The sequence below is a fragment of the Solenopsis invicta genome, chromosome 5 (genome assembly GCF_016802725.1).
Source record: "Solenopsis invicta isolate M01_SB chromosome 5, UNIL_Sinv_3.0, whole genome shotgun sequence".
NCBI classification, from domain to species: Eukaryota; Metazoa; Arthropoda; class Insecta; order Hymenoptera; family Formicidae; genus Solenopsis; species Solenopsis invicta.
Window position 1 is genome coordinate 35,077 of NC_052668.1, and position 26,538 is coordinate 61,614.

General features: G+C 32.5%; 2 protein-coding genes across 5 annotated transcripts; both read right to left on the minus strand.

Moving 5' to 3' along the window:
* Positions 1–682: 682 nt before the first annotated feature.
* On the minus strand, positions 683–24,837 carry LOC105201062 (aminopeptidase Q). Of its 4 annotated transcripts, XM_039448967.1 has the most exons (11): positions 24,320–24,837; positions 19,713–20,165; positions 17,905–18,079; positions 17,676–17,835; positions 11,369–11,450; positions 10,884–11,272; positions 3,545–3,822; positions 3,116–3,306; positions 2,120–2,386; positions 1,019–1,088; positions 683–948 (listed from the first exon to the last, which is right to left on the minus strand). In XM_039448967.1, exons 1-11 carry the CDS (start codon positions 24,835–24,837, stop codon positions 811–813), a joined length of 2,721 nt encoding a protein of 906 aa, XP_039304901.1. In that variant the 3' UTR covers positions 683–810. The 4 variants fall into 4 exon arrangements, 2 of the variants coding, with proteins under 2 accessions (XP_039304901.1, XP_039304902.1); XR_005574725.1 differs by lacking the exon at positions 683–948 and having other exon boundaries at positions 2,120–2,364; XR_005574726.1 differs by lacking the exons at positions 683–948; positions 1,019–1,088 and adding an exon at positions 1,662–1,998 and having other exon boundaries at positions 2,120–2,364.
* Positions 11,617–17,545, minus strand: LOC120357712. The gene is made up of 2 exons (XM_039448972.1): positions 16,092–17,545; positions 11,617–15,998 (listed from the first exon to the last, which is right to left on the minus strand). The coding sequence occupies exons 1-2, from the start codon at positions 16,468–16,470 to the stop codon at positions 15,148–15,150; spliced, it is 1,230 nt and encodes a 409-aa protein (XP_039304906.1). The 5' UTR covers positions 16,471–17,545; the 3' UTR covers positions 11,617–15,147.
* Positions 24,838–26,538: the final 1,701 nt, after the last annotated feature.

Genomic DNA, 26,538 nt, shown 5'->3' on the forward strand with positions numbered 1-26,538 from the left:
GTCTGAATTATTATAAATTCTTTTAAGAATATGGCTTAGAAACTGCACTATCAGTTTTATTGAAATTATTCCAAGTTCTTAAATAAAAAATGAGTTTGTATTTACACGATAAGTGTTAACGAAATTATTCTAACTTCTTAAATAGAAAATGACATAGAATACACACGATAGTGACGATATTTTAATCCTTAAGTGGAAATTGACTTAGAGCGATATTACACAATGCGGACAGAGAATCAAAAATTCAGGTTCTTTCTGAAAGTTTATAGTTAGTTTGGACGTTGTGCGGTACGGTAAACGAGATCTTGCGCGCAAATGTCGAGAGATTATGTATCGAAAAAGATCAATGACTAAAAGTACAAACGAGTAAGGTGCAAGCTGCCTGGGAACGACAAAGTACCTTTTCGTTAATTTTAATATTCTGTAACATACTTGTTGGATGCAGTTTTGTTGAAACAGTTGTTTCTTGTAGCATAAAGAATCATTTGGAATACATCCGAGAGTTTTGGGGGACATTCGGATAATTTTATTTTATAATTAGAATTATATATATTATATATATCACAAAAATAAAAATGCATTTTAGAAATTTAAGCATTTAAAATTTTGTTAAAATCTAAGACTAATATTATATAAATTGTGAATTATGAAACATGGTTTAATAATATTAATATACAATATATACGGTAATAATATGTATTGGAATAATTTTATTCTTTCTTATATATTCACAATTTGTATATTTATTTATTTTATTATACGTGCATCAAATCCTATTATGATATATCATTGCTTAAGTAGATGGATTATTTATTTTAAGATGGATTGTTTATTTTCCAAAGCACCTAGGAATTTCGGCAAATGATTTCTCAGTTCTTCCAACCTTATTTTCCTTGTTGTTAAATCCTGTTCGTAATATTTATTATGTTGTTCAGCAAATGCTTTTATCTGTAACAAAATATTTTATAATTACAGTTAAAAAATAATTAAGAAACAAAATGTTAAATAATGATCTAACCTTGTTAAATTCTTCTTCCGTGAAACTATTGTAAATGAGCGAAGTAACAATATCTGGATCATGTTTAAAACTGCAAAATATATTAAAAATTGCTTTAATTGTTCTAAAGGGTTATTCTAAACAATACATTTAAAACAGATCGTAAAAATTGTTGTCCTTAATATACATTTTAATCATATGTAGGGATGATAAAAACATATATTTTAGAAGATAAATGTCAATATTATTGTAATAGAAATTATTTATATATTTAAAGAGATAATTGGAGTAGGTCTGTTTTAACAACTAAACGTTATTATTTTATAGATTAATTTGGTTACTAAAGATAACATCCTCTTAAATAGTTGTTTTGCTATAGGTATTATACTGTTACAAAAAAAAACAAATCTAAATATGAGATAGAATGTATCAGCGAACCTTAATGTAGAATAATAATTTTTACAATTTCCGACTTATGTAAACAGCACATTACACATTCGTCAGACTTAAACAGTAATTAATACTTATTACATAATTCCCGAATATCTAACAATATTAAAATAATAATTTAGTAATTTTTTGATGTTTAGAAACATTTAAAGCATAAAAACTCTCTTCTCCAAAAAACTGATAAGAATTTTGAAGTATTATATTCTTAAATTTAATTGTTAATTACAATAACTGTACAGTAATCACTTCTTAATAGTATTAAGCATGCAGGTATCAGTACGTCTTGTAAGTTTTAGGAACAATAAAATTTTATTCGTCTATAGGTTTTAAACACTAAACAACGTAATAAAAGCCTATTATTTTACAAGGAAAAATGCAGATATGTTTCTTTTATTTAAATTATGCTTAAAGTATCTCTTATAGTGATAAACTACCCCATATCTCAGACATTTATTGTAGAATCTAGATTTGCTTTCTTATTGTAGAATCTAGATTTGCTTTCTTATTGTAGAATCTAGATTTGCTTTCTTATTTTGACGAATACATAAAACCTGCATTTAAAAAAATATATCTACTTTTTATAATATCTTTTATAACTATATTATATAATTATGTTTCTTAACATAAACATTGCAAATAATTTTACAGTATATATAACGTAATTTTACTTACTTCTCGTAATTAGTAGTAACAAGTTCAAGCACTACATCAGTATTTTGAAAATATTGAAACATGTTTCGAGTAAAATCACGATGTTCTTCTGTATCGTTAGAAAGATAATTTAAATGTCTTTCAAGAATGTGCAGATTCTTCGAACAACCAAGAAATTGTTTATGAAAATTTGATGTTCTCTGTTGTGTTTGTAACAATTGATCCCAAAAAGATTCATTTGCTTTCCTGAGACCAATGCAAAGTACCTGTTTGTGATGGTAAGGTGGACTAATAAGAAAGAAAAATAAACGTAATTTAAAGAATTTTATAAAAAATACATGTTTTAAGAAATACTTTTATTTCACTTCATTGTACTACTTCATTATTTTGGCAAACTTCGTTTTCTAGTATAATATAATGCTAATATGCTATAAATCAGAAATATTTAATTATATACTGTTACGTCCGTGAGCGTATGATTGCTCTCACGCACTCGCGAAATTACAATAGTACTTGCGCACGAGAAATAAAGAGGCAGACTTTATAAAATAACGACTTTAGAAACGGCAAGACAACAACTGACAGTCAACAGTTGTCGACGGCCGATCATCAATCCAATATCGATATTCGGCAAGCCATGTCAGGCCGTCAATATCGGACGTAAGAATACTTATAATTTTTGCAAACAAATTATCATAATTTATAATATCTTTTATAAAATAGCTACTCGAAGTTGCACGCTATTAATATACTGTAATTAAACAGTATTGACTATATTGAACAACGCAAAATACATGTTAAATCAATAAGACCAGAGTTATGTGCAACTTACAATTATACAAAAGTTCAATAAATTAAGTAAAAGTGATAATTTAAAATTTACTAGTCTTAATTTGCTAGTAAATTTCTATATTAAAAATGGTTATAAAATCTTGTCATTGTCATTGACAACATGTGCTAAAATTTAAAATAAAAACAAATTTTTTCAAATGTATATGTATCTTTTAACAAACTTACTTATTTGCGATTGGATCTTCCATATATGCAAGTAATTTAGAAGTAATTATTGCTTGACAATCCGCAAATCCATACATACAAACACGTTCAAAAAGGTACGTTCTAATTTCTGTAGTTAAAACGTCATCCTCAGGATTCTTTTCAAAGCCGATATGTTCAAATAGTTTATGCATCAAATTCGATAAATATGGCTAAAAAAATATTTTATAATGATTAAGCTAATTCAAGCAAATTATAGATAAGTTTTGATATAACTTATTATTTTCCTGACAACTACTTAATAATTAATTTAAATTGTAGAGACTTAATGCATAACAATCTATTTCGTAGAATTAAATGTTTTTTTTCTCTTATTAAGTTTATTAATTCAAATTAATTTAATTTAGTTTTGTGACGGTATCATCATAACCTGTGATATACATATTTTACCTTAAGGATTGCTTCTCCTTCGGGTAATTGCCAGCAGTTTCCACATTCAAATATGTTTTTAATGGCACTGAACCATGGCGCAGGATCAGTTTCGTGTGACAAATAATTCATAATTTCAACGAAAGTAGTAGAATCAAGCCGTTCAGTCTCCATCATGTAGTAAGCGTCATCGATAATTTGTGCACGATTCAGAACTGGGATCTTGTGGTAATTATCAGTATTAAGAAAAGCAGCGATTCTTTGCCAATTGATTGTATCATAATTTACACGATAAAATCCTTTTATCAGGAATAAAAACATATAAAAGACTGATTAATCAAATAATCTTAATATTTTTATACTGACTTATAATGTGCATCTATTAATCACAATTAAATTTTTAGAAACGTAATAGTAATGAAAAACGCAGTAATTTAAAATAAATATATCCATAATATATAAAAAGTAGGGCTACTAAGCAAGCTGGATCAAAATTTTATTTGTATGCATTGGTTAAATTGACAGAACATAACGTTAAACGTTTCAACCGTGTACTGTGGTCATCCTCAATGACAGGGACGGTGACTTTATGGTGGTGGGTATGGAGTACTCCACACCTAAGATTTTTTCAGGTATGGAATTCCACACCTAGAATCCCGAAAAACAAGATTAAAATTAAATAAATTTTTTTCTGAATTATATATATATATATATATTGCACTTTTTTTATGAACAGTTAAACGATTTCGGCTGGAACGCATCGGTGCGCTCCCAGCGAACAGCGAGTCACGAATATTCATGGTCGTAAGTGACAGCCCTGTGGCCTGCAATACACTATTTGTAAAAGTGTGAGTGTATAATACATGATGGATAAATATATATCACAAAAGAAGGCTGCGCTTGTTACAGGTACAAATGATCCTGAAAATGTTAGCAGTACCAGTACAAACTCAGGTGTTCGAGAAAAAATTGCGTGCATTCCCAAACTAACCGTTTGTCACAAAAATGTCGGACAAAAAACAAATAAAAATAAAATTTAGTTTTCTTTCACGGCTATTATCTAATTAAATTTATAATTGTGCTAATTATTGCAACTTTGTAGATTTTTCCAATGAGAGCCCAGAAACTGTAGAGTCCAGTTCAATAAAAATTTTGAAGCTAGATTCTGACAAAAGTGATAATAAAGAAAACCAAGAAAACTATACAAAATTAGATAAAGCAGGTTTGATTCAACATTATTGTAATATATATTTCTCATTTATTGTCCTTTTAACGTATCTATTTAAAGAAACAATAATTTAATCAAATAAATGTAATGTCTATGAATGTTTCGCGATACAGGTAATAGTAATATTGTACCACCTAAAGCCTATGATCGCTGGAAAAAAGAATTTCTGTGGCTAAAATTAAATGCAGACTAAAGAGCAGTTTGTACCATCTGTATGGAAGCTTCAACTCTACAGTTACCACTGCCTTCAACTTCTCATGCTGTAAGTACGAAAGAAGCGTTCGTAAAAAAGGGATTCCGTTGCTGGAAAAACGCAATAACTCGTTTTAAAATTCACGAAAGAAGTAAATTTCATCTTGCTGCTATAACTGCTTTATTGAATCTGAAGAAGGAAACAGTTGTCCACCATTTGTCTATTGCAAAGCAAAAGGAAATGGCAGATGCTCGAGAAGCTCTACGGAAAATATTTTCCACAATCAGCTATTTAGCGCGGCAAGGTTTAGCTTTCCGGGGAAAAACTAATGAGTCATCAAATTTATTAAAGCTATTAGAACTGAGAGCTGAAGATGTCGCAATATTAAATAGATGGCTCAATCAAAAAACATACAAATGGATTCACCATGATAGCGTGAACGAAATACTTCATTCAATGGCAAATAAAGTAATCAAAAAGCAACTCAACAAAATTAAAATGTTAAATTTTTTGCAATTATTATTGATGAAACTTCGGATATTTCACGATCGGAACAAGTATCCTTCTCGATAAGAATTGTGGACGATGACTTAATAGTCGAAGAAATATTTACGGGCTTCTTTAAAACGAACAGCACGACAGCCGAAACACTCTTTCAAATAGTGAAAGATGTTTTGGCACGGTACGATTTAGACATCCATAACTTAAGAGGACAGTGCTATGATGGAGCAGCGAATGTCAGTGGACGAATCACAGAACTGCAAGCTCATATTAAGAAAGTACACGGAAAAAAATGACTTAGAAGTGGTAATTAAATATCAGTAGCTAGTTCGATATTTTTTATCAGTGCTAAAAATTGACTATTAAAGATAAAATATATTTGCTGCAAAATACAGTTTTATTAGCTACAATAAAATGTGTGTTTTAACACGTGTAGCTAAAAAAGTGGCAGCTATTTCTCAATATCTTAGTCCCGGACTACAATTAATGTTGCAAGCCTTAAATCGTAAAAATTGACCATGGTCGATTATTCTCCTCATATTCAACTATGATTGGTCAATTTCTTACGGCTTAAGGCTTACTACATTTTAGCTTTGTTGGCTAATCTTTTCTCTGCGTGTAGAGCCTCGAGCAGTATATGTACATTGCAATGCCCATACTTTAAATCTAGTAGTCCAAGATGGAATGGAGCGAGTACCTATTGCAAAAAATTTTATCGATAGTGTAAAAAAGATGATAAACTTCATTCGCGACTCCCCTAAGCGGCTTGCACAATTTAAAAATCTTCAATCAGAAGACAGTCCTGCATTAATGCAATTTTGTCCGACCAGGTACAAATATTCAATTTAAATAACATACACTTTAATTCTTATTAGAGAGTATAGTATACATATTTGCATTGTGTACGATATTGTATATATATATTAGCATATAATAGTATTATATATGTATTTCTTCTTTGCCGTGGTTCCATATAACAAATGGCATTTCCTTTATGATTGCTATTTTCGACAAAATCGAAATTTTGAATGCGAGTTTACAAAAATCGAATCTAAACGTCCATGAAGCGCATGGTAAAGTGCAAGCCATCATGGAAGCTTTTGTCCTAGAGAAAAGAGTTTCGAAACCGTGTGGAATGAAGCGACTATGCCAATAATCTGGGATTAGAAGAACCAAAATTACCTCGAGTTCGCAAGATTTCAAGGCGATTAGAAAATGAAGGTGCAGTTAGCGGGCACGTGTTTCATACACCGAAGGATCATTATAAAAAAAATCTACTTTGAAGTATACGATCAAGTCATCGTATCTTTAAATGAGAGATTCTCTTCAAGGACCATGGATCGTTTAAATCTGATCAAAAATATTGCCATTTGCCAGGATGAAAGTGACATTGAACGCATCGTTTCAGTCTATAAGACTGATTTTGATGCTGATAAATTAAGATTACACAGAGTAATGTTTTTTGACAGCAAGAAACATAAAGATCTCGACTTTAACCCTTAAACACACCGATCCTGTAAAATACGGAAACACATTTTTGGGTCTAGGAGACTTTTTCAAATTTGAGAAGCTATATCTTTGATTACAATCAATACTTTTCTACAATATTTTTTTTTAAACAAAAGTTCGAAATCTCAGGAGTGTGACTGCATAATTGGCATTGGCGAAAAATAATTTATTGTGAAGTTATAAAAACAAAAATCATTAAGCAAAAATGAAAAATTGATCAAAAATCCACTTTATCTTCAAAAAATCATATCTTTGCAACAAAAAACATATAAGAACTTTCAAATACGGCGTTTTAAAGCTAAAGAGTCACACTTTCAAAATAAAATTTGGCAAAGTCATTCCTTTTAAAAAGTATAATTATGTAACATGGAGAATATGGGGTATTTTTGGACATGTAAAAATCTACTTTTTTAAAAAAAATCATATCTTTGCAACAAAAAACTTTGAAGAACTTTACAATACGGCGTTTTAAAGCTAAAAATTCATATTTTCTAAAAAAAATTATATTATTGTCATTTCTATTAAAAAATGTACTTATGTAACAAGGCAAATATGAGGTATTTTTGATTAAATCGTATCTAAAATTGAAAATTGATGTGTTTCATGATATATTTCGGAAAAACTCCCTTTTCTACAGCATTTTATAGTATTCTAACTTTAAAACAAAGTATATGCGAGTAACATTCGCAAACCGATCTGTTCGAACGTATTTTGTCCAGCTTTTTTATGTAAAATACTCACAAAAAAAGTTTCACTTACACACTATATGGGTCACATTGACCCTAACAAAACTTTGCTGCCGTGCCATTCGAATCCTAGTTGACCAAAAAAGTTGATCAACCATATCAATCGAAAGAAGAGATTTCAAACTTTTTTTACATCTTGGTCCGAACTTTCTATCTCATTCCGTCTTTACACAGCAAGCGTTCGAAACTTCATACGGGGTCTCTCAGGCTCACTTACGTGTTTAAGGGTTAAATGATGTGGTTGCAATTCTACAACAAGATCCGACTGTGAGAAAACTTATTTCAGAATACACAAAAGTAATAAAACTTCTGCTCACAATTCCAGCGACATCATGTACTGCAGAAAGATCATTTTCAGCATTAAGGAGATTGAAAACGTATCTACGGTCCACAATGCTGCCAATCCTACTCAATTCCACAGCAGTGTTACATGTACACTCTGACGTAAAAAGTTTAAATATGGATTCACTGATGAATGAATTCATTCGCAGAAATAAAATTCGCAGTGCCACGTTTGCTTTAAAATAGCGTAGTAATACTATGATATTACGTGCAATAATATGCAATAATTTAATGATAAAGAATATGATAAAAAGTTTTTTAAAAACAATTCTAATAACTGTGTATTTTTAAGCATACGTTTAATAAAAGATAGTATTAAACAATTTACAAGTGATAAAAATTTTTGAAAAATACTGTTATCTGTCAATATTATGTATTTTAAAGTATGTGTTCAATGTTCCCCCTTTCCTCGCTTCTCGACATCTGGCAGATTCGTAAGTCACCGCCCCTGCTCATTGACAAACACTATTTCAAAAGCAATCAATTTTAAATGCAATACAAAAAAAATTAAAATTAATGCTTACCACCTTCAGGAATTACTATTTTTTTAATTGAAATTGTATTTAGCATCAGTGAGTGAGTAAGGTGTAAGAATGGTCAAGCTGTGAAAGCAAGATGGATTAATAAATTTCATTGATTAACATACAATTGAGGAATTCGATTAATCTGATGATCCGACTATTTGCATTTTCTATACTATTAACAATAGATTTAAACATCTTCTTTACACAAAGAATAATAATCCATCAACCTCATCTTTCCTTCCTAAATCCTTGTTCGTTCCTCTCCATAACATTCCTTCCTCCCTTATGCGTTTGTTGTTATTGTTTTTCTTTTGATTTTAACTTTAAACTTTGTTTCTTTTCTTCTTTCCGACTTTGAGTTTAACAAAAGCTATCACGGTATTAATTAATTTTTTTTTTTTTTTTTTTTTCTTAAATCTATGATCATACTTATTTAATTTTAATTTTCTTTTATTAATGTGACAATTGATTACTTTAATTTTATTCTCTTCTGATTTAAATTGAGTACATAAGATTAGAAAGCCTAAAATTATTATTTGGCATTAAGAGGGTGCTATAGTGACCAAAGAACTTCCTCGACGTCGGCATTGCAGGTTATTTTTCGAGGGAAACCAGGCTATCGCTCTTTGTCCATCGCATAGATCTGTATTTGTTTTTCGATTATTTCGCCATCTGCGAAAAGACCTATCAACTACAGTCACTACTCTGCTTGCCATTGTTTACGTGCGCTATGCGAAATTTGTACACGTACAGCTGTTTACATGTTAAACTTTTTCGTTAGGCTTTTGACTGAAATGGAATACAGTCAGTGTTGTTCGTTAGAGTTTTCTAAAGTGCGGCCTGGTCTCATTTTATACATATGAGCTACAGAACATTAGTAAATGACAAAAGTTAACCTCGGTTGACAGATCCACGAGCCAAAAATAAATAAATTTTTAACTTTTTGTTCGATTTTCTCGTAAAATTTACCAGCCCGCACTTTGTTTTGGTGCGTACTTTTATTCTGTAAAAGGATTTTGTGATCTGTAGAACCAATTCAAAAATTAATGAACACTGTAATGTGTCGGTAATTCCCGTCACTATAGCATCCTCTTAAGAACCGCTGTGACAAAGGCCTTCTATTCTTGTGTTTTAATTTCGTCATAACTTATTATTGTTTAAATTAATTATTTCGATTTTTTTTTCTTTTATAAAGTAATGACCATGTTTTCCACACTTTTAAATTCTTCTTATTAATATGACATTTATTATGAAATTAATGTTTGCTTTTTCTTTCCTCATTCTTTTATTCCTAATTTCTAATTTCTGTCTAAATATTTACATTACAGCTTAATAAATAATTCTTTATACTGACGGAGACATTTCAAATGGTTTTACACATTGTTATGAAAATATTAATCCATCTCAGACTCACGGCATCCTTGCTCTTTATTCACTCAATGACACTAATTGTAAGTATGATTTCAATTGAAGAAATAGTAATTCGGAATATTGCGAGCGTTAATTTAAAATTTTTTTTATTATTGCTCGATGTTCTTGTCTTTTTAAGTGTATGTTTTGTTCTTGATAAATATTATATTAATTCTGCCTACATTAAACTAATTTGTAAAAATTGTGTGTGTGTATGTAATTCAGTATATTATATATATAATTACCATAATTACTATTTCTACTTTTAAAAGTAAAAGTTGTAAGAGATCAAATTTGACGTTTTTAATCTGTACACAATTTGACAAATACGTCGTCATAATACGAAAAAACAAACATCTCACACTCTATGCACTGTCTAATTGGAATCCTATGATTACTGTTCTTAATACAAGGAGATTGTATAAAGAAGACAGTATAAAGAATTATTTATTAAGCTGTAATGTAAATATTTAGACAGAAATTAGAAATTAGGAATAAAAGAATGAGGAAAGAAAAAACAAACATTAATTTCATAATAAATTGAGTCGAAACCTTAGGGTTGGATAATGTAATTTGCGTCATATGAACGCCCTTTTTCATAGTTCCAATTAATAAATATTTGCACAATAACATCTGGTGCTGACTGTTATTGGTAAAAAAATACCATTTAATTCTGTTTGTAGCGTTTAAAATTAATTGCTTTTTAAATATTGTTTATCACTGAGGATAAACACAGTGCACAGTCGAAATTTGATGTTATGTTCTGTCTATTAAACCATTGTTTATAAATAACGTTTTAACCCAGCTTGCTTATTAACCTGCTTATTTTCCACATATTGATTTCAAATACTAAGAGTACGGTTTTATATTTCAATTTAAAAAAATATACGTATTAAAATGTTTTTACCTGTTAGATTCTTATTTACAATAATCCAGTCATTAGTGTTCACTCCTTCGATTATTGTATCCTCGTCATGCGGTTTCAGCCAATGAGTGGCTAACGTAGACGAGAAGTCCAAGCTACTTTGCGTTGCAAAATTTATAGGTATCCACCATGTTTCCTCCTTGTTTCCTTTATAGTTAGAATTGTTTTCCGGATGTGTAAATATTTCTTGCGTCAACCTGATTTCGCCTGTAGTATAATCTCGATGAACAGTAACGAGAGGATACCATGCCTGATCAAACCAAGTGTTCATTACCTCTTTTACTTTAAAATCATCATGGGGTACATTTGACTCATCGAGAGCGTCTTGTAATGTCTTCCATAAATCGTTTGGTGTAGCACTACTATATTCGCTAAAAATTAATAATATGTGTAAAATTATTGGTTCCTTTTCCATATAACAGTTATAATAAAGTAATAAATGTTTTAAAAATTTATTGTACACTAACTGTGCTTGAAGGTATTTTATTAAACCGTTCCGAAACACATCTTCTGTCAAGAATTGCGATGCCATTCGCAGGAGAAAAGCCGCTAATAAATGAGAAGCATAATATGAAATTATTTTTTAAAAAGCAGACAAATATATAATATGAAGTAAAATAAGATTTATACAGATTTATATTTATATTTTAACAAAAACTTTTTTATAACAATTGTTATAATTTTATTAAAAATGTTTGAACACTTAAAGCGAACACAAATAATTACACAATTAAGTTAAAAAAAAACTACATTGCAAAATCGGGTCTTAATATTCAATAATAATTTCAAGAATTTGAAGATTAAACGAACTTGAAAAGTGAAGTTCGATCTTAATTATGCCTGGGTCTCGTCCGGATGGACTTACTATGTAGTTATACTCCTGCTCGTGTTTCGACAACAGTGTTCACAGAAATAAATCCGCGCGCACCCCGCCGCCGCGCGGTGGCCCGCATCGCGTCACGTGGTCCGCTCTGCGCCATCATACTCATTATTTTCAAAGTGTTGAGGCAAATCGTCTATCTAGAGCCGTAATCTTGGGAGGGCAAAAAAGGGAAGTATGGCAAGTAAGCCTATATTTCCTTTTTGGGTGTGGAAGGTCCATCCGGACGAGACCCAGGCATAATTAAGATCGAACTTCACTTTTCAAGTTCGTTTAATCTTCAAATTATGCCATTGTGTCTCGTCCGGATGGACTTACTATGTAGATGTTCAAAGAAAGATTTGCCTCACTCTAAATCACTATATAGTCTCTATCATACTCGGCGGTGTTTATACCGAGAACAACTTTTACTTCGCATAAAATATCATTTGTAACAGACCTTGTAACATAAACTAAAAATAAAAGGATTCGCCATAACGTGTGGAAAAGCGAAATGCAAGCTTAGGTATAATATGGTTTACATAAATAAGGCTAAACGGTGTTTATGTAGAAAAGACCGCGTTACAGAAGTCTTCCGGATTAAGAATCGGTCGCTTATAAAATCTTGAAAAGATTTGGGAATCGCCTGACCATCCCGCCGCACGTTTAATTAAGTCTGTTGTAACTCCATTTCTATCTGCCAATGAAGTAGAGGCGTGTCGAGTGCTGTGGGCCGAGAACAACTCGCTCCGCACTCCACACTCCTCTAGTCCCTTGCGCAACCATCGACTTAAAGTTTGTACGCCAACTGCTTTATGAGGTTTTTTGCAAGCTATAAATAAGTTGTCACATTGCGCTGCGCGTAAGTTTTTGGTGATTCGTAAATAGTGTTCTAAAATATGGGCGATACATAAGTTCGGGCGGTCAGAAAAACGGGCGAAGGTAAGTATTGGTTGCGGACGCCCTGGGGCAGACGTCTTAACTCGGTCCGGAATTCTAATGACGACTTTCTCTGTCGCGAACATAATTTGCGAAATTTTGATGGCTGACAACGTTTGCGCTCGTTGTCCTGAGCCCAGTGCTAGTAACAAAACAAGCTTTGTAGTAATGGTTTCTAATGACATAGTGTCATATGGAAATATTTTTGCTAATTTGGCGATCACTGGGGCTGGATCCCAAATAAAATCATAACGGGGTTTTTGAGGTTTTACAATGCTAGCCCCTTTGCAAAAGCGTTTTATTAAAGGATGGTCGCCTATTTTATTATTTGAAATGAGAGAAACTGCTGAGCGGGCAGTGTTAAGCGTAGAATACGATCCTGCGTTTTGTAATTCTTGAGTTAGAAATTCCAACACTTGGTTGACTTCTGGCGAAAATAGATGAATCTGCTGTGTTTGACAGAAGTTCCACCAAGCTTGAAGTGGGCGAGAGTATTGTTTAATTGTAGACTTAGCTAGAGAGGCTAAGATCGTGTCTAATGCTGTTGCCGGTACGGCCCGAGCTTGGAAAGCTTCCCTGATAACTTCCCTGCTGCCAGGGAAAGGTTTCTCCACTGAGGGTGTTGGTCCCTAAAAGGAGATGATAAGAGCGAATGAGATGGCTGAAAAACAATTGGGTCGTTAAGTAAGAGGTGACGAAAGGTGGGAAACCATGGTTGTGAAGGACACCATGGCACAACCAAGACCCCCGTTGCCTCGTCGTCTATTATTTTGCGTAAGACCTTGGGCAACAAAATAAATGGAGGAAACGCATAAAAGAAGAAGCAATGCCAGTTTATAGTAAAAGCGTCTATCGTCCATGAACCTGGGTCCGGGAACCGCGAGATATAAATATCGTTTTTTGTATTAATTGCTGATGCGAAAAGATCGATAACAAAATCTCCAAACCTCTCTTCGATCACCTTGAATGCTTGATTTGATAGCGTCCACTCCGTGTTTACATCTCGAACTCTGGATTCACTATCCGCGATAACATTGTTAGTAGAGGCAATGTAAGAAGCGTGGAGATAGATATTTCTCTCCTCACACCACTTCCAGATTTCTCTGGCTATTTGTGATAGTAGGAGGTACCGAACTGATCCGAATCTATTCACGTATGAGAGAGCCGTTGTGTTGTCAATGCGGAGTAAAATGTTACAACTGTGTAGATCCGCTGCAAAGCATCTTAGTGCGTTAAAAGCTGCTTTTAACTCTAAAATATTAATATGGAGAGACTTATCGTCAGGTGACCACCATCCGCGTGTACTTTGATCATTGCAAGAGGCTCCCCAACCTGTTAGAGATGCGTCTGAAAATATTTCGCGTGTAAATGGATTTGAACGGACAATATTGAATTGCTTGGTATTTGAAAAAATTTTGGTCCACCACTCAAAATCTTCTTTTAAATTACAGGGAATATACATTTGTTTAGAATAATTTCCAGAACAGGTTTTTAGAGCCAAGTATTTTTCTCGTTCAAAATTCTTTATATATAAAGGCCCGTATTTAACGGCTGGACACACTGCTACTAAAGATCCGATAAAGCTCGCAAATTTCCTAATAGAGCAGTGCGACTTGCTCGACATGTGTCGTACTAGCGATAGAAGTTTTTGTCTCCTGTCAGGTGGTATGGCTATTGACTGTTGAGTAGAGTCAAACATGAAACCGAGGTATCTACATCGCGATGACGGATTTAACTGAGACTTAGAATAATTTATAAGGAAACCTAAAGATGTAAATAACCGCAGTGATGCATCGACATTATTCGCACAATCTTTGGTCGATGTTCCAAAAAGCAGTAAATCATCGAGATAGATTACTGACTGGAAACCTTTTTCTCTTAGGTTTGTAATAATTGGGCGTACAATCTTAGTAAAGATAAATGGTGCTGTTGCCAAACCAAATGGCATTGACGTGAACTCATAGCATCTATCCCTCCACTGGAAACGAAGAAACTTCCTGTGAGTAGAGTGCACTGGTACTGATAGATATGCGTCTTCAAGATCTAATGATGCCATTTTAACGTTCGGAATCATAAGCCGTATTACCGTGCGCCAGTCTTCCATTTTAAAATGTGGAGGAAAGATGTATGAGTTCAGGTCTCGGAGATTTAAAATAAAGCGTTTTCCTCCGGAGGCCTTGTCAACTAGAAAAAACGAAGATAAAAATTGATCTTCTGAATGCTCGACTCTCAGTATCGCACCCTTTTGTTGTAAGCGTTTTATCTCCTTGTCGCAATCCTCGGCCTCTGATGTGGAGAAAGAAGGTTCCGTCAGAGAGGGTCGAGGTATTGGCGGTGTGATGAACGGAATCTTATAGCCTTGTACTGCTTCCAAAACTTTCGGGTTTGTGGTTATTTGTCTCCATCTATCTGCGAACAAGGCTAATCGGCCTGCCGACCTTACCGGATTTAACGGCGTGTCCGTGGTCTGGAATGAGACCTGGCTCTCCTGCTGCGACTCTGATGTTGAGAGTTGTCCCTCCTCGGTTGATGAGTCGACGGAATTCTGCGAGGAGGGCCCATCGGGTTTTTTGATTTTTGTTGTATATTCTTCTGGCGTTGAGTTGACTGTGTCGGTGGTTGTGATTTTCTGACCATTTTGCGAGCGACTTTTTCGACCGTCTGAGCGGTACTAATTTGCTCAGCAAAGTTGGCCCCAAAAAGGCAGTCGTCTACCACTGCTGCATCTGATACCGTTTTTGCCAAAAAATTGAGTGATGGGACAATAAATGCTCGTCTTGCTTGCGACAAGCGGTAATGATGATCTGCTAAGAGACGAATGCCCTCCGCAAGTTTTGTGGCTGCATTTCTCGCTTCTTCCGAAACCTGAAGGATTTCAAGATTTGCCAAATCTGAAAAACCTGAGCCGATGGCGTTTAGCGATGCTCCTACTTGAGCCTGAGCCTGCAGTTGATGCTTGTCTCGAACCCTAGCCGTACTGCCTAGGTTAGGGAGAATTTCCCCATTTAATTTGGGCGGGCTGAGAAAAACCAGATCCTCTTTCGGTTCATACTTAACGAGGAGTGCGTCTCTCAACTCGTTTTTAAGCCCTGTGCGAACGTCGGTTTTTGCAGTGCTAAGAATACCTGGTAGCCATGATGCGGTCGGAGGCCGCTGAATTTGTTCGCCGAACAGTTCTAAGACGAAGGAGTCTGGGCCCGTCGTTTCTCCGATAGCGTTCGTTTTGCTAGTATCCATTATTATGGTATCGTTAAATACGACGTTGTTAGTTCTCGCTGGACTAAGAACGTCAGCACTCCCTGAAAAGGAAAAGAAATGGTCTTGCAGAACGGAACAGTCGGTTGTGCTTCCTCTTTGCCGTAACATACGTACGGGTCGACAAGGAAACCCACCTGGTTCGCTGCCCCGACCGTTACTGGTCGTCTGTTCGTCTGCGAGCCTTTCGGGAGTGTGAGACACATCGCCTGAATCTGTCGAGATTCCCGCCAAAGAAACTAGATTCGCCGATCTGTCGTGTTTCTGCGGAACGGCTGTTCCTGCTGGAAGCTCTCGATTTTTCATGAAAACGAGAAACTCGTTAAAAGTTTCTAACAGTCTTACATGTTGCTGCGATGAGATATTGCCGGGCGCGTGGCCAAAGAGGTTAGGCGGGCTGTTGGAGGGGTTACGCGCTTTTTCCCGCGTTGACTCGTGATGTCTACGTCTTTTCTTCCTAGAAGGACTCGATAGATCCTCCCTCGAAGAATTGCGACGTTTCCTGTGCTTTGGCATTGCGTAAAAACACACTGTCCTGTGAACTGACTTGTTGAGTCTTACACGAACAGAAACATAATGAGTATGATGGCGCAGAGCGGACCACGTGACGCGATGCGGGCCACCGCGCGGCGGCGGGGTGCGCGCGGATTTATTTCTGTGAACACTGTTGTCGAAACACGAGCAGGAGTATAACTACATAGTAAGTCCATCCGGACGAGACACAATGGCATAATTGATATATATTTACAGGTTCATTTAAACTACTCACAGTATATTTGCTGGAATTTGAACACAGCTCTATAAATTCATTTAAGAAATTATTATTGAACACTGAGATTCGTTTTCAACTCGGATGTAGCCACTTTCTTAGGCACGGCTTTCTTTTTCATTATCTGGTTAACTTGTAGTTAAACTTAACCTGATGTTTCAATGAGCTTCACCTATGGCATCATCATGAGTGAAGCTCATTGGATAAAACATCAGGTTAAGTTTAACCACAAGATAACCGGATAATGAAAAACCGGGCCTTAATGGAAAATGTGTTAGTATACATTACCGTCTTAACACGTCATTGTTTATTCACAAATAATTACATTAAAAACTTATGTACATAAAAATTAAGTTGATATAATACGTTTTATATATAACAATGTTAATTTAATAGGTACATACTTTCTTAAATTACACTAATAAAAATATCACTCATGAAGACAGTAAAGAAATTTCACTGATTGCGAGAATTAATGTATGTCACTGTTCTTCACTATATATGTTAATATTCACACTTTATATTTCTATTTTATATTTTCTTGATATTTCTAATATATTTCATTAATCGAACTAGTGCGCACTCAGTGTGGACTAATGACAGAGTTTTGGCACAAGGTCCAATAGACAGTACTAATCGATTTGCAAACGCCTCATTATTGTTCATTAAAAAACGCTGTAACTAATGACTTTTAGTAAAATCTTCCTGATTTATAGTGTTAGAATTATAATTACGATGATCAGTGATTATTTACTATCTTTTAGTGATTACATATTGATTCCGTTTTAAAGAAGCGTCTCATTATACATTGCATTGCACACGAGTTATACATTGAGTTTTTCCGTATGATAAAATGTTACTGCAATTTTATATAATTATTTCGGTACTTAAGTTGTCACATTCCACAAATAATAATTATTCGTGTATGATGAGTTATATAAAAATTTCTTACATTTCTTATATGTTCTAGGAGAATATGCTTTAGAAAGGACAACATCTGAGTGACCAGTAATATTTACATGAATTGGCTCGGATCTCCATGAATCTCTATCCAGCATTTCTTGTTCCAGGGTCACTACAGTATAATCCATCAATCGCTTTTCTTTGAAAAACTGAGAAAAATAAATTCATATTCAAAAGAAAATTGTATGACATATTTTGATTGCATAATCTGTTGGTACCTTGTCACTAATATAATATTTTAGATATGTCGAGATGCCTTCGCTCAACCAAAAATATTTCCACCAAACTGAACTGACTAAATTTCCAAACCATTGGTGCGCTAATTCGTGAGTGATTGTCATAACATTTTGTATGTTACTACTTAAACTATTGTCTCCAAGAAGTAAATCTTGTCTGAAAATTTTTTATATGTATACAAATAGTTGTATATTGTAAGAGAAATAATGATGTATCTGTTATATTATGTAATAGTAAATTAATTATAAGGAAATATTGTGTGACATGTATATTATTATTTATAATACAGAATTAGTAAATATCCCTTTATTCTAATTATGTAGACATTTTATTGTAATTTCTTTTTTTTTAATTGAAGAAATATTTTCTCTGGTCTAGAATATTGAAGTTTTCGATTTTTTTTTGTATTTTCTTTTACTATTTAACAAATCTTGCAGTGACGAGAAAAATTATGCCAATTGTGTATGATTCTCGTCCGGATGTTTCTCTCTTCGATCGTCCGTTCTGATTGGACGATTCCGGCAAATGGCGACAAACCTGGGTTAAAACCACTGCAGTTGAAAACGCCATTAGTTTTGGGATTTTAACTCATGTCCAATATGTTCTCCTCAATAAGGTTTTTCCATGCCTATGTTCAAACTACACACTCAAATATGAGAGAGTAGTGTGAACACAAACGTGAAATAACCTTATTAAGGCGCCCATAGTTGAAATCCCAATAGGGGATTAAGCATTTACTTTCCGCGCAAAACGAAGCTCACTTCACCCCTTTTCTCTTCGATGTGGAATTTCACACTATGAAATCAAACGTTATCACTATGATCATTACTTGGCTGAATTTGTATTTAAACGACAATACCATGATTATAAAGATAAATTTTTTAAAATAATATCTATGTTCTACCCTATTAATAATGATGATGATGTTGTTACAACAAATAGTGAAAATAAAAGAAATTATAATGCTTAAATAAATAATATATTGTTATACTTATTTTAATGACAACTTTTTAACAAATCACGTCAACTAAAAGCTTTTGAAGATTAAGCTGATAGCACAGAAAATGCATAACATCACATAAGCACAACATAGGACATATATACTAAATATGATCTTATGTTAAAATCAATATGACGATTTTATGTTAGACACTCATTGGTTTTATGTTATGTCTATGTTCTGCTATAATTTTCATATGCTATAAGCTTCACTTAGAATAATGATATTGATAACATATGTCAAGATCAAGGTAATCGAAGCTGGTCCTGTATACTAATTAATTACCGAAAATTTCAATATTAGAGAGAGTTTTAAGTTTTGAGTCTAAAGTGAATAATTATCAAATCCTGTACCATTTTGCGTTTTTTGCAGTAGTTAATCAGAAATTAATTAATATTATAAAGATTTACAAATCAGCGTGCATCCACGTGATTCTGCAATAAAAGTTCAATTGTTAATGTTTAAGGTTGTCAGGCCCGTGATAAAGTAATAAAAGAAGTGCTTTAAATAACAATGGCTATGTACTGACAAATGTCACTTTGCTCTTTAAAGAATTTTATATATTTATTTATTTATTTATACTTATATATAGAGGGAAGAAAATGAATGTGATGATATATGTATACAGATTTAGAGACATGCGTACAATTTGAAAAGCCTACCTGTTACACAGTAGTGTTTCCGTAAAAATAAAATATTTAAAAAAATTTTTTAAATGCATAATTTTTCAAAACGTTAGATCAAAATATCTTCTCAAAAATTTTCCTCCGATGGAAGATTTATACTCACTGATAGACAATCATACCCCAATTTTCAGTGGCCCTAGTGGTATAACGTGGAATGGCAACATGATCCATTTTCGGCACACGAACAGTACTATTGGTGAATTTTTCAAGTTCCTGCATTATCTTTTCGGCAATATCGAGAGTATGTCCGGCATAAGAAAGAAGGTGTTTTGGACCCCATATTTTGATATTACCGTCTAAATTTGAAACATAATCGTAATCAGCAATCACGAATGCCACTAAATTGGTAGACATAACAGGAGTTGTTTCGAAATATGTCCATAATTTTCCATCGCTTTCGTCAATTTCTGATCCCACGGATGGCATATTCGATAACGCTGTATAATTAGGACAGTGCTTGATAGAAAGCTTGAAGGTCGATTTTATGGCAGGTTCGTCCCAACATGGAAATACTTTTCGCGCACTAGTTGGTTGTAAATGTGTTACTGCTAACCACCTATAAATTTATTATTTTCTTTTTTACATTTTAAACATGATATATTTCTGTGTCGACAAATGATATAAAGGAAAATTTTTAATACCAACATAGGTTTTCTAAAGAGACATGCTTTTTTTTCTCAGATATTAAACTTTATTAATAGTCCTAGTAACAATTTCTGCAGAGCAGAATCCGGCAAAATCTGCGTGCACTTAAATGCAGCAAAATTGATTCAGATGTGCAAAAGATTATTTTCACTATAGTCCTGCTGACAGTCTGTCAGAAAGATTTGTGCAATGACATGTATATGAATTCTGTTTACAGATACTTGCTGCAGAAATCGAATTTAATTGAAGCCGATTCTTCTCGCTAATTGGAGTCTGTAAACAAAATGCTGCAATACTTGCATCAGATATATGCAAGTTTCTTTTGCAAGAATCTGCCTTACAAAATTTTTCGGAGGACTTGAGCAGAATGAGGAAGCAGATCATACTGCAAAAGTCTTGCAGTAGACTTGCAGTAAATTGCTACTAGGGAGAGAAGAAGGGGGTATATTATATGTACTGTGAACAATACGTTTACCCCTATTATCTCTGTTAGATTACGAATTTTAATAATTATTTATAGAATTATTCATATTGTGATCGAACATTTAGTGGTGCTAATATGTCAATGAGCAATAACTGACAATTATCATAAAGTATTTTGATTTTTGAGTACTTCTAAACTTTCTTAAGGTATACATTTCAGCATTTAATCATTTCTAAACTTGAGCGCATTATCACACATATGCATGTTCACGCGAGCGTTTTTTTTTGTTATTTAATTATATATTTATTTCTATATATTCTAAGTTATGCAAAGTTATACAAAAACATAATTTTGTTAATATGGCTTTTTAATCAAAATTTTTATATCGAAATATTTCATTGATAAATCGATTGTCACTCTAAAAGACTGTGTTTCTAAACTTTTTTTAAAAAATAGAAGATAAAACTTTTCACAAAAGTCAACACCCTTAGGATTTTTCTCCTCTCCGCCCTTCTTCTTGATTTGTATATACTGTATTAAAAATTCGTAAAATAGTGTAAAAGTGAAAAATATATACATTTTTTACAAAAATTAAGATAACGTTATTCTTCTAGCTTTATTTTGAAAGCTAATATAAGAGCTATTTATTTAAAAAATCTCGTTTTACTTTTAAAATGGTGGATCCAATATTTTCTTCTTCCCGTATCATTCGCTTGTTAGCGTGTAGGCGATATTTTTTGAATATATCTGAAGATATATGGAACCTACAGTTTCAACGCTTGTTCCGAACGGTCCATCAAAAATGTTCATGAACAGAGTTACTCCCGGTGGCTTTTGCCTTTGGAGAAGTAGCGATTACTTCTAAATCGATTAAAGTGATGCTGTTCTGGATGGATTTGAACTTTAACCTTTGGCATGGAGATCAAACTCGCAACTCCTTATGCCACATTGTCACTAGATCCGATATACAGGGTGATCCATAATGGTTGGAACAACTATTTACCATGAGAGATGACTTACTGATTTCATTCCATATAAATTACATAGAGTGCAGTCGGTAAGTCATCTCTTATGGTAAATAGTTGTTCCAAACATAATGAATCACCAAGCATTACCCTGTATATGGCGACCAAAATGTAAAATTTTTTGGGATTTGATCAAATCGTATTCTAAGGATTTTTGGGGTAACTGATAATGAATCTGTAATTAAACTTTCAATGCAGGCACTCTAGGTTTTTGTGTAGAAATATCGTATTTTCATAAAGTTCCCTGAACTTTGGACAATTTTAAATTGTATATTCAGCAGACACAAAAACATAAAAATATACCAACTTCACAGGTTCCCCGTTATGGGCAAATTTCGGCCCTAAAGTGCCATCGTTCTTTAATATGGCGGACAAATGTACTTAATTTTGTTGGGTTTGAAAGTGATATTTGGTCTGCTAGATTAAATCCGCTATTTTGAATTTTGAAATCTTAATTACATATTCATAATCAGCGTCTCTGAAAATCTCTAATATAGCATGAATTGGATGCTAATTTCATGAAAGGGTTAAAAGGGCATGAAAGGGTTAACGTTAAACAGGGAAAAAATAATATTTCTAAAGATACTTTGAATGTTTTTGAACGCAAAAAGATTCTAAAAAATAAAAAATTAAAATTATGCAATTTTGTAACAAAATATTTTGTATATTTTAAATTAAACCAATTTTTTAATATTACTTTTCTTGCTAATCATATTACCGTACTTTTCCTTTTTCACCAGATTATCGATGCGTCATATTTTTATAAATAACAGTCTTATAAAATAATGATTTTTTTAATTATATTAAATCGAACACAATGTTTTTTATAGATTTTTGAATATTAAAACATATTATATTACAAGCCAATTTTTATCAGCACATTAAAGTTCCGAAGTAATTGTAAAATTTGAAACAATATTATAAAAATTGTTATAGTAATATATGTAATACAACTAATACATAACACTGTCTTACTTGTATTATGTTTTCAAAGCTTTATTTTAGTTTTTGTTATGATATATAATTCATAAACAATGTGGTACGTCACTGTATCGATTATTTTCCTATAATTATTGCAAGAAAGTGATAGATCTAATAAATGTTTAATATGTAATTTAATAATTAGATATGAATCAGAGTACGGATGAAATAATTAAATATTACTGAAAATAATATCAGTTATTTAACATTTTATTCCTTTTGTTTAATGTTTCCACGTATACAACTTTTTAAGTTTTAAGTCTTTAGTATATGATAACATGACGATCATGGTGTTCAATTTATGAGTATAAATACTATAACATAAATATTTATTAAAAGTATAAAAATTAATAAATTAGCAGAAAATACGTTTTCTTTGTTATACAATTTTCTACTCAGTCCTTAATCTTTTATTAGAGTTGTAGTAACCCGTTAGCGTAATTTGGGTGTACGCTTATTTAAAATTTACACAGATTTAGAGAGATTTGCAATTCAAGGCCTCTTCCAACTGGCCTAATTTAAAAAGGTCCTTATGGCAAAATATTTTCTGCAGTTTACGATTGCCTTCCGAAAAAGCGATAGAATAAAATTAAATGTTTCTCATTGGTCGAATTTGACCTTGGGACTTTAGCATACAGAATTGATCCACAACTTTTTGAGCCACAATTACTTCTTATGTCATACAATACATGTAGATCAATAAGTGTTTTCTATTTGCAGTTATTTGTTTCATATTTATGTCATCTTGTTATATTAGCAAATAACGTTACATTCGCATAAATTATTATTAAGAATTTTACCCTTAAACACACCGATCCTTTAAAATAGGGAAACACATTTTCGGGTCTGAGAGACTTTTCCAACTTTGAGAAGCTATATCTTTGATTACAATCAATATTTTGCAACAATTCTTCTTTTAATAAAAGTTCAGAATCTCAGATGTGTTACTGCACAATCAGCATTGCAAGAAAAATAGTTTATTGTGACGTTATAAAGGAAAAAATCATTAAGCAAAAATAAGAAATTGGTCAAAAATTCACTTTACCTTCAAAAAATCATATCTTCGCACCAAAAAACTTTTAAGGACCCTACAATACGGCGTTTTAAAGCTAAAGATTCATACTTTTAAAAAAAATTATATCATTGTCATTTTTATTAAAAAATGTACTTATGTAACAAAACGAATATGAGGTATTTTTGATTAAATCGTGTCTAAAATTAAAAATTGATGTGTTTCATGACATATTTCGGAAAAAGTCCCTTTTCTAGAGCATTTTATAGTATTCCAACTTTAGACAAAGCATATGCGAGTAACATCTGCGAACCGACCTGTTTGAACGTATTTGGTCCAGCTTTTTTATGTAAAATACTCACAAAGAAATTTTACCTACACATTATATGGGTCGCATTAACCCTAACAAAACTTTGTTGCCGTGTCGTTCAAATTCTAGTGGACCAAAAAAGTTGATCAATCATATCAATTGAAAGAGAAAATTTCAAACTTTTTTTACATCTTGATCCTAACCTCCTATCTCATTCCGTCTTTACACAGTAAGCGTTCGAAACTTCATATGGGGTCTGAGAAATTCACTTACGCTTTTAAGGGTTAAATCAATTTTTATAATAATTACTTACGTCTTGTGTCCTTTGTCGTTAATATAAAATCTTCTGTACAATCCGCGATTCCAATAATCACCCGCGCGTATCATACCCGTGAAAGTAAAATGCAACGTATACATTGCAGGATCCAATAGTTCCTCAAATTGTAATGTCAAAATTTGTGTTTCAAAGTTATATATATGCTGCTTTGGAACATACTCCGATTTAGAATTTACATCTACGCCTTTGCGAATTAGCTTTGTCAGCGATTCGTCTATTGTGAGGTCTAAAACGTGCAATTCGATGTCATTCGTCGATTCTCGCACTTCAACATCGATGTTCGTTTCGCCATTAGTAGTAAAATTATTTTCCACAATATGTGGTGTTAGTTTTATATCGTAATGGATGGGCACAACATTCTGTCGTAGACAAAATCGATTCTCGTTGACATCTTGCACTATTTGATCATTTACTGTTTCATTATCTTGAAGGAAAACGCCTTGGCTGGTGAGCAGTAATAAGACTGCTGCCAATAAACTTTTGACGATTGCCATTACGTAATTATTTATTTAGCGGTTACAAGAACTTATAAGACTGACTCTATAAGACTAACGAAATGACTTGCTCATCGCATATAATGTTTGAAAAATTCTATTTATATTATACCATGTATATGCTTAGTCATAGAAAAACAGTTTAACAAAAATATTATCGCTTGACTGTGTTGCTATAGTTCCATAGGTTATCATATTCGCTGCTTTGAATGTTTTTTCTTACAGGAGAAAAATAGTTGTCGTAGATAAAAAAATGCATATAGTAAATTACGTCGTAATATATGGGCAGCAAACATTTTATCTGCAATTATTTATAAATATTTCATTTGTTATATCCAAAATATACTTTAAAGGAAAAAAAAACTTACAATTAGTAGCTAAAAGTTATTCTAGATAACTACATAATTAGCTACCAAGTGTACTACCTATACGTATCACTAACATATTGGTTAGATCCGATAACTATTTTTATGTTGCTATACGATGTGATTCTGATAGACATGCATGTTTTGCTACTTTACTAAAATGTACTAAGAACAACAGCAAATCGTTTTGCTGTAATCATAAATTTATTGTTACGACAGTAAATATTGCCTTAGCAAACCATGGTTAGCTATAACAGCGAAAATTTTTCTTTCTGTGTATAAAATAGCATATTAAGTAAAATATTAATTATTTAAAAATTACAATAGTACGTTGAATCAATGTTCTTTAGATTTTAAATCAAACAAACAATTGTTAAAGGCTATAGAAGCAGAGCTAGGTCGTCGTGCTGATATAAACAATCTTTAGATAATAACAATATACTATGAATTTTTAGACGTTTTGACCGTAAATGCGGTCATCGTCAGTAAAAATCAAGTAACATTATTAAAATTATGTATTTAATAGACTCCTGCCAATAAACTTTTAACAATTGCCATTACGTAGTTATTTATTCAGCGATTGCAAGAATTTATAAGAATGACGAAATGACCTGCTCGTCGCATACAATGTTTGAAAAATTCTGTTTATATGCCATGTATATGTTTAGTCATAGAAAAACGGTTTAAGAAAAATATTATCGCTTGACTCTGTTGCTATAGTTCCATAGGTTATCATATTCGCTGATTTGAATGTTTTTTATTTAGATAATATATTATATTATTAGGATTAAGATCTGTCTTGATCAAAAATGGTATCCTAACTTTTTACATTTTGAGCAATATAATACAAAAAAGGATCAAGAACTAAAAGTACAAACGAGTGAAGTGCGCGCTGGCCTTTGAACCGCAAAGTACTTTTTCCTTAACTTTAATATTCTGTAACTACTTGTTGGAGCCATTTTGTTCAAACAGTTGTTTTTCCATTCAAAAAAATATTTTGCTGATGTAGGTAGATTTCTCACAATTTTTTGTATCTGCCGAAAAGAATTGTTTGTCACATATAAAATTCATAGAAGTAACATTTAATAATATCTTCTAGAAAATTTAAATCTTATTGCCAATTATAGTCAAATTTTATAATAAATATGATTGAATAGACGTCACAGACAAATTTTCTTTTGAAATTTCACAAGTAGTTCAAATATAAATTCTGTCTCTATTATTTTAGTATATAGAGTATTAGTTAAGTATCAAACATCATGCAATATCACAATGTTTGATAATGTTTATCTTAGTTAACTTTTGCAGACAAAAATTATGGTTGTACTTGCAAGAC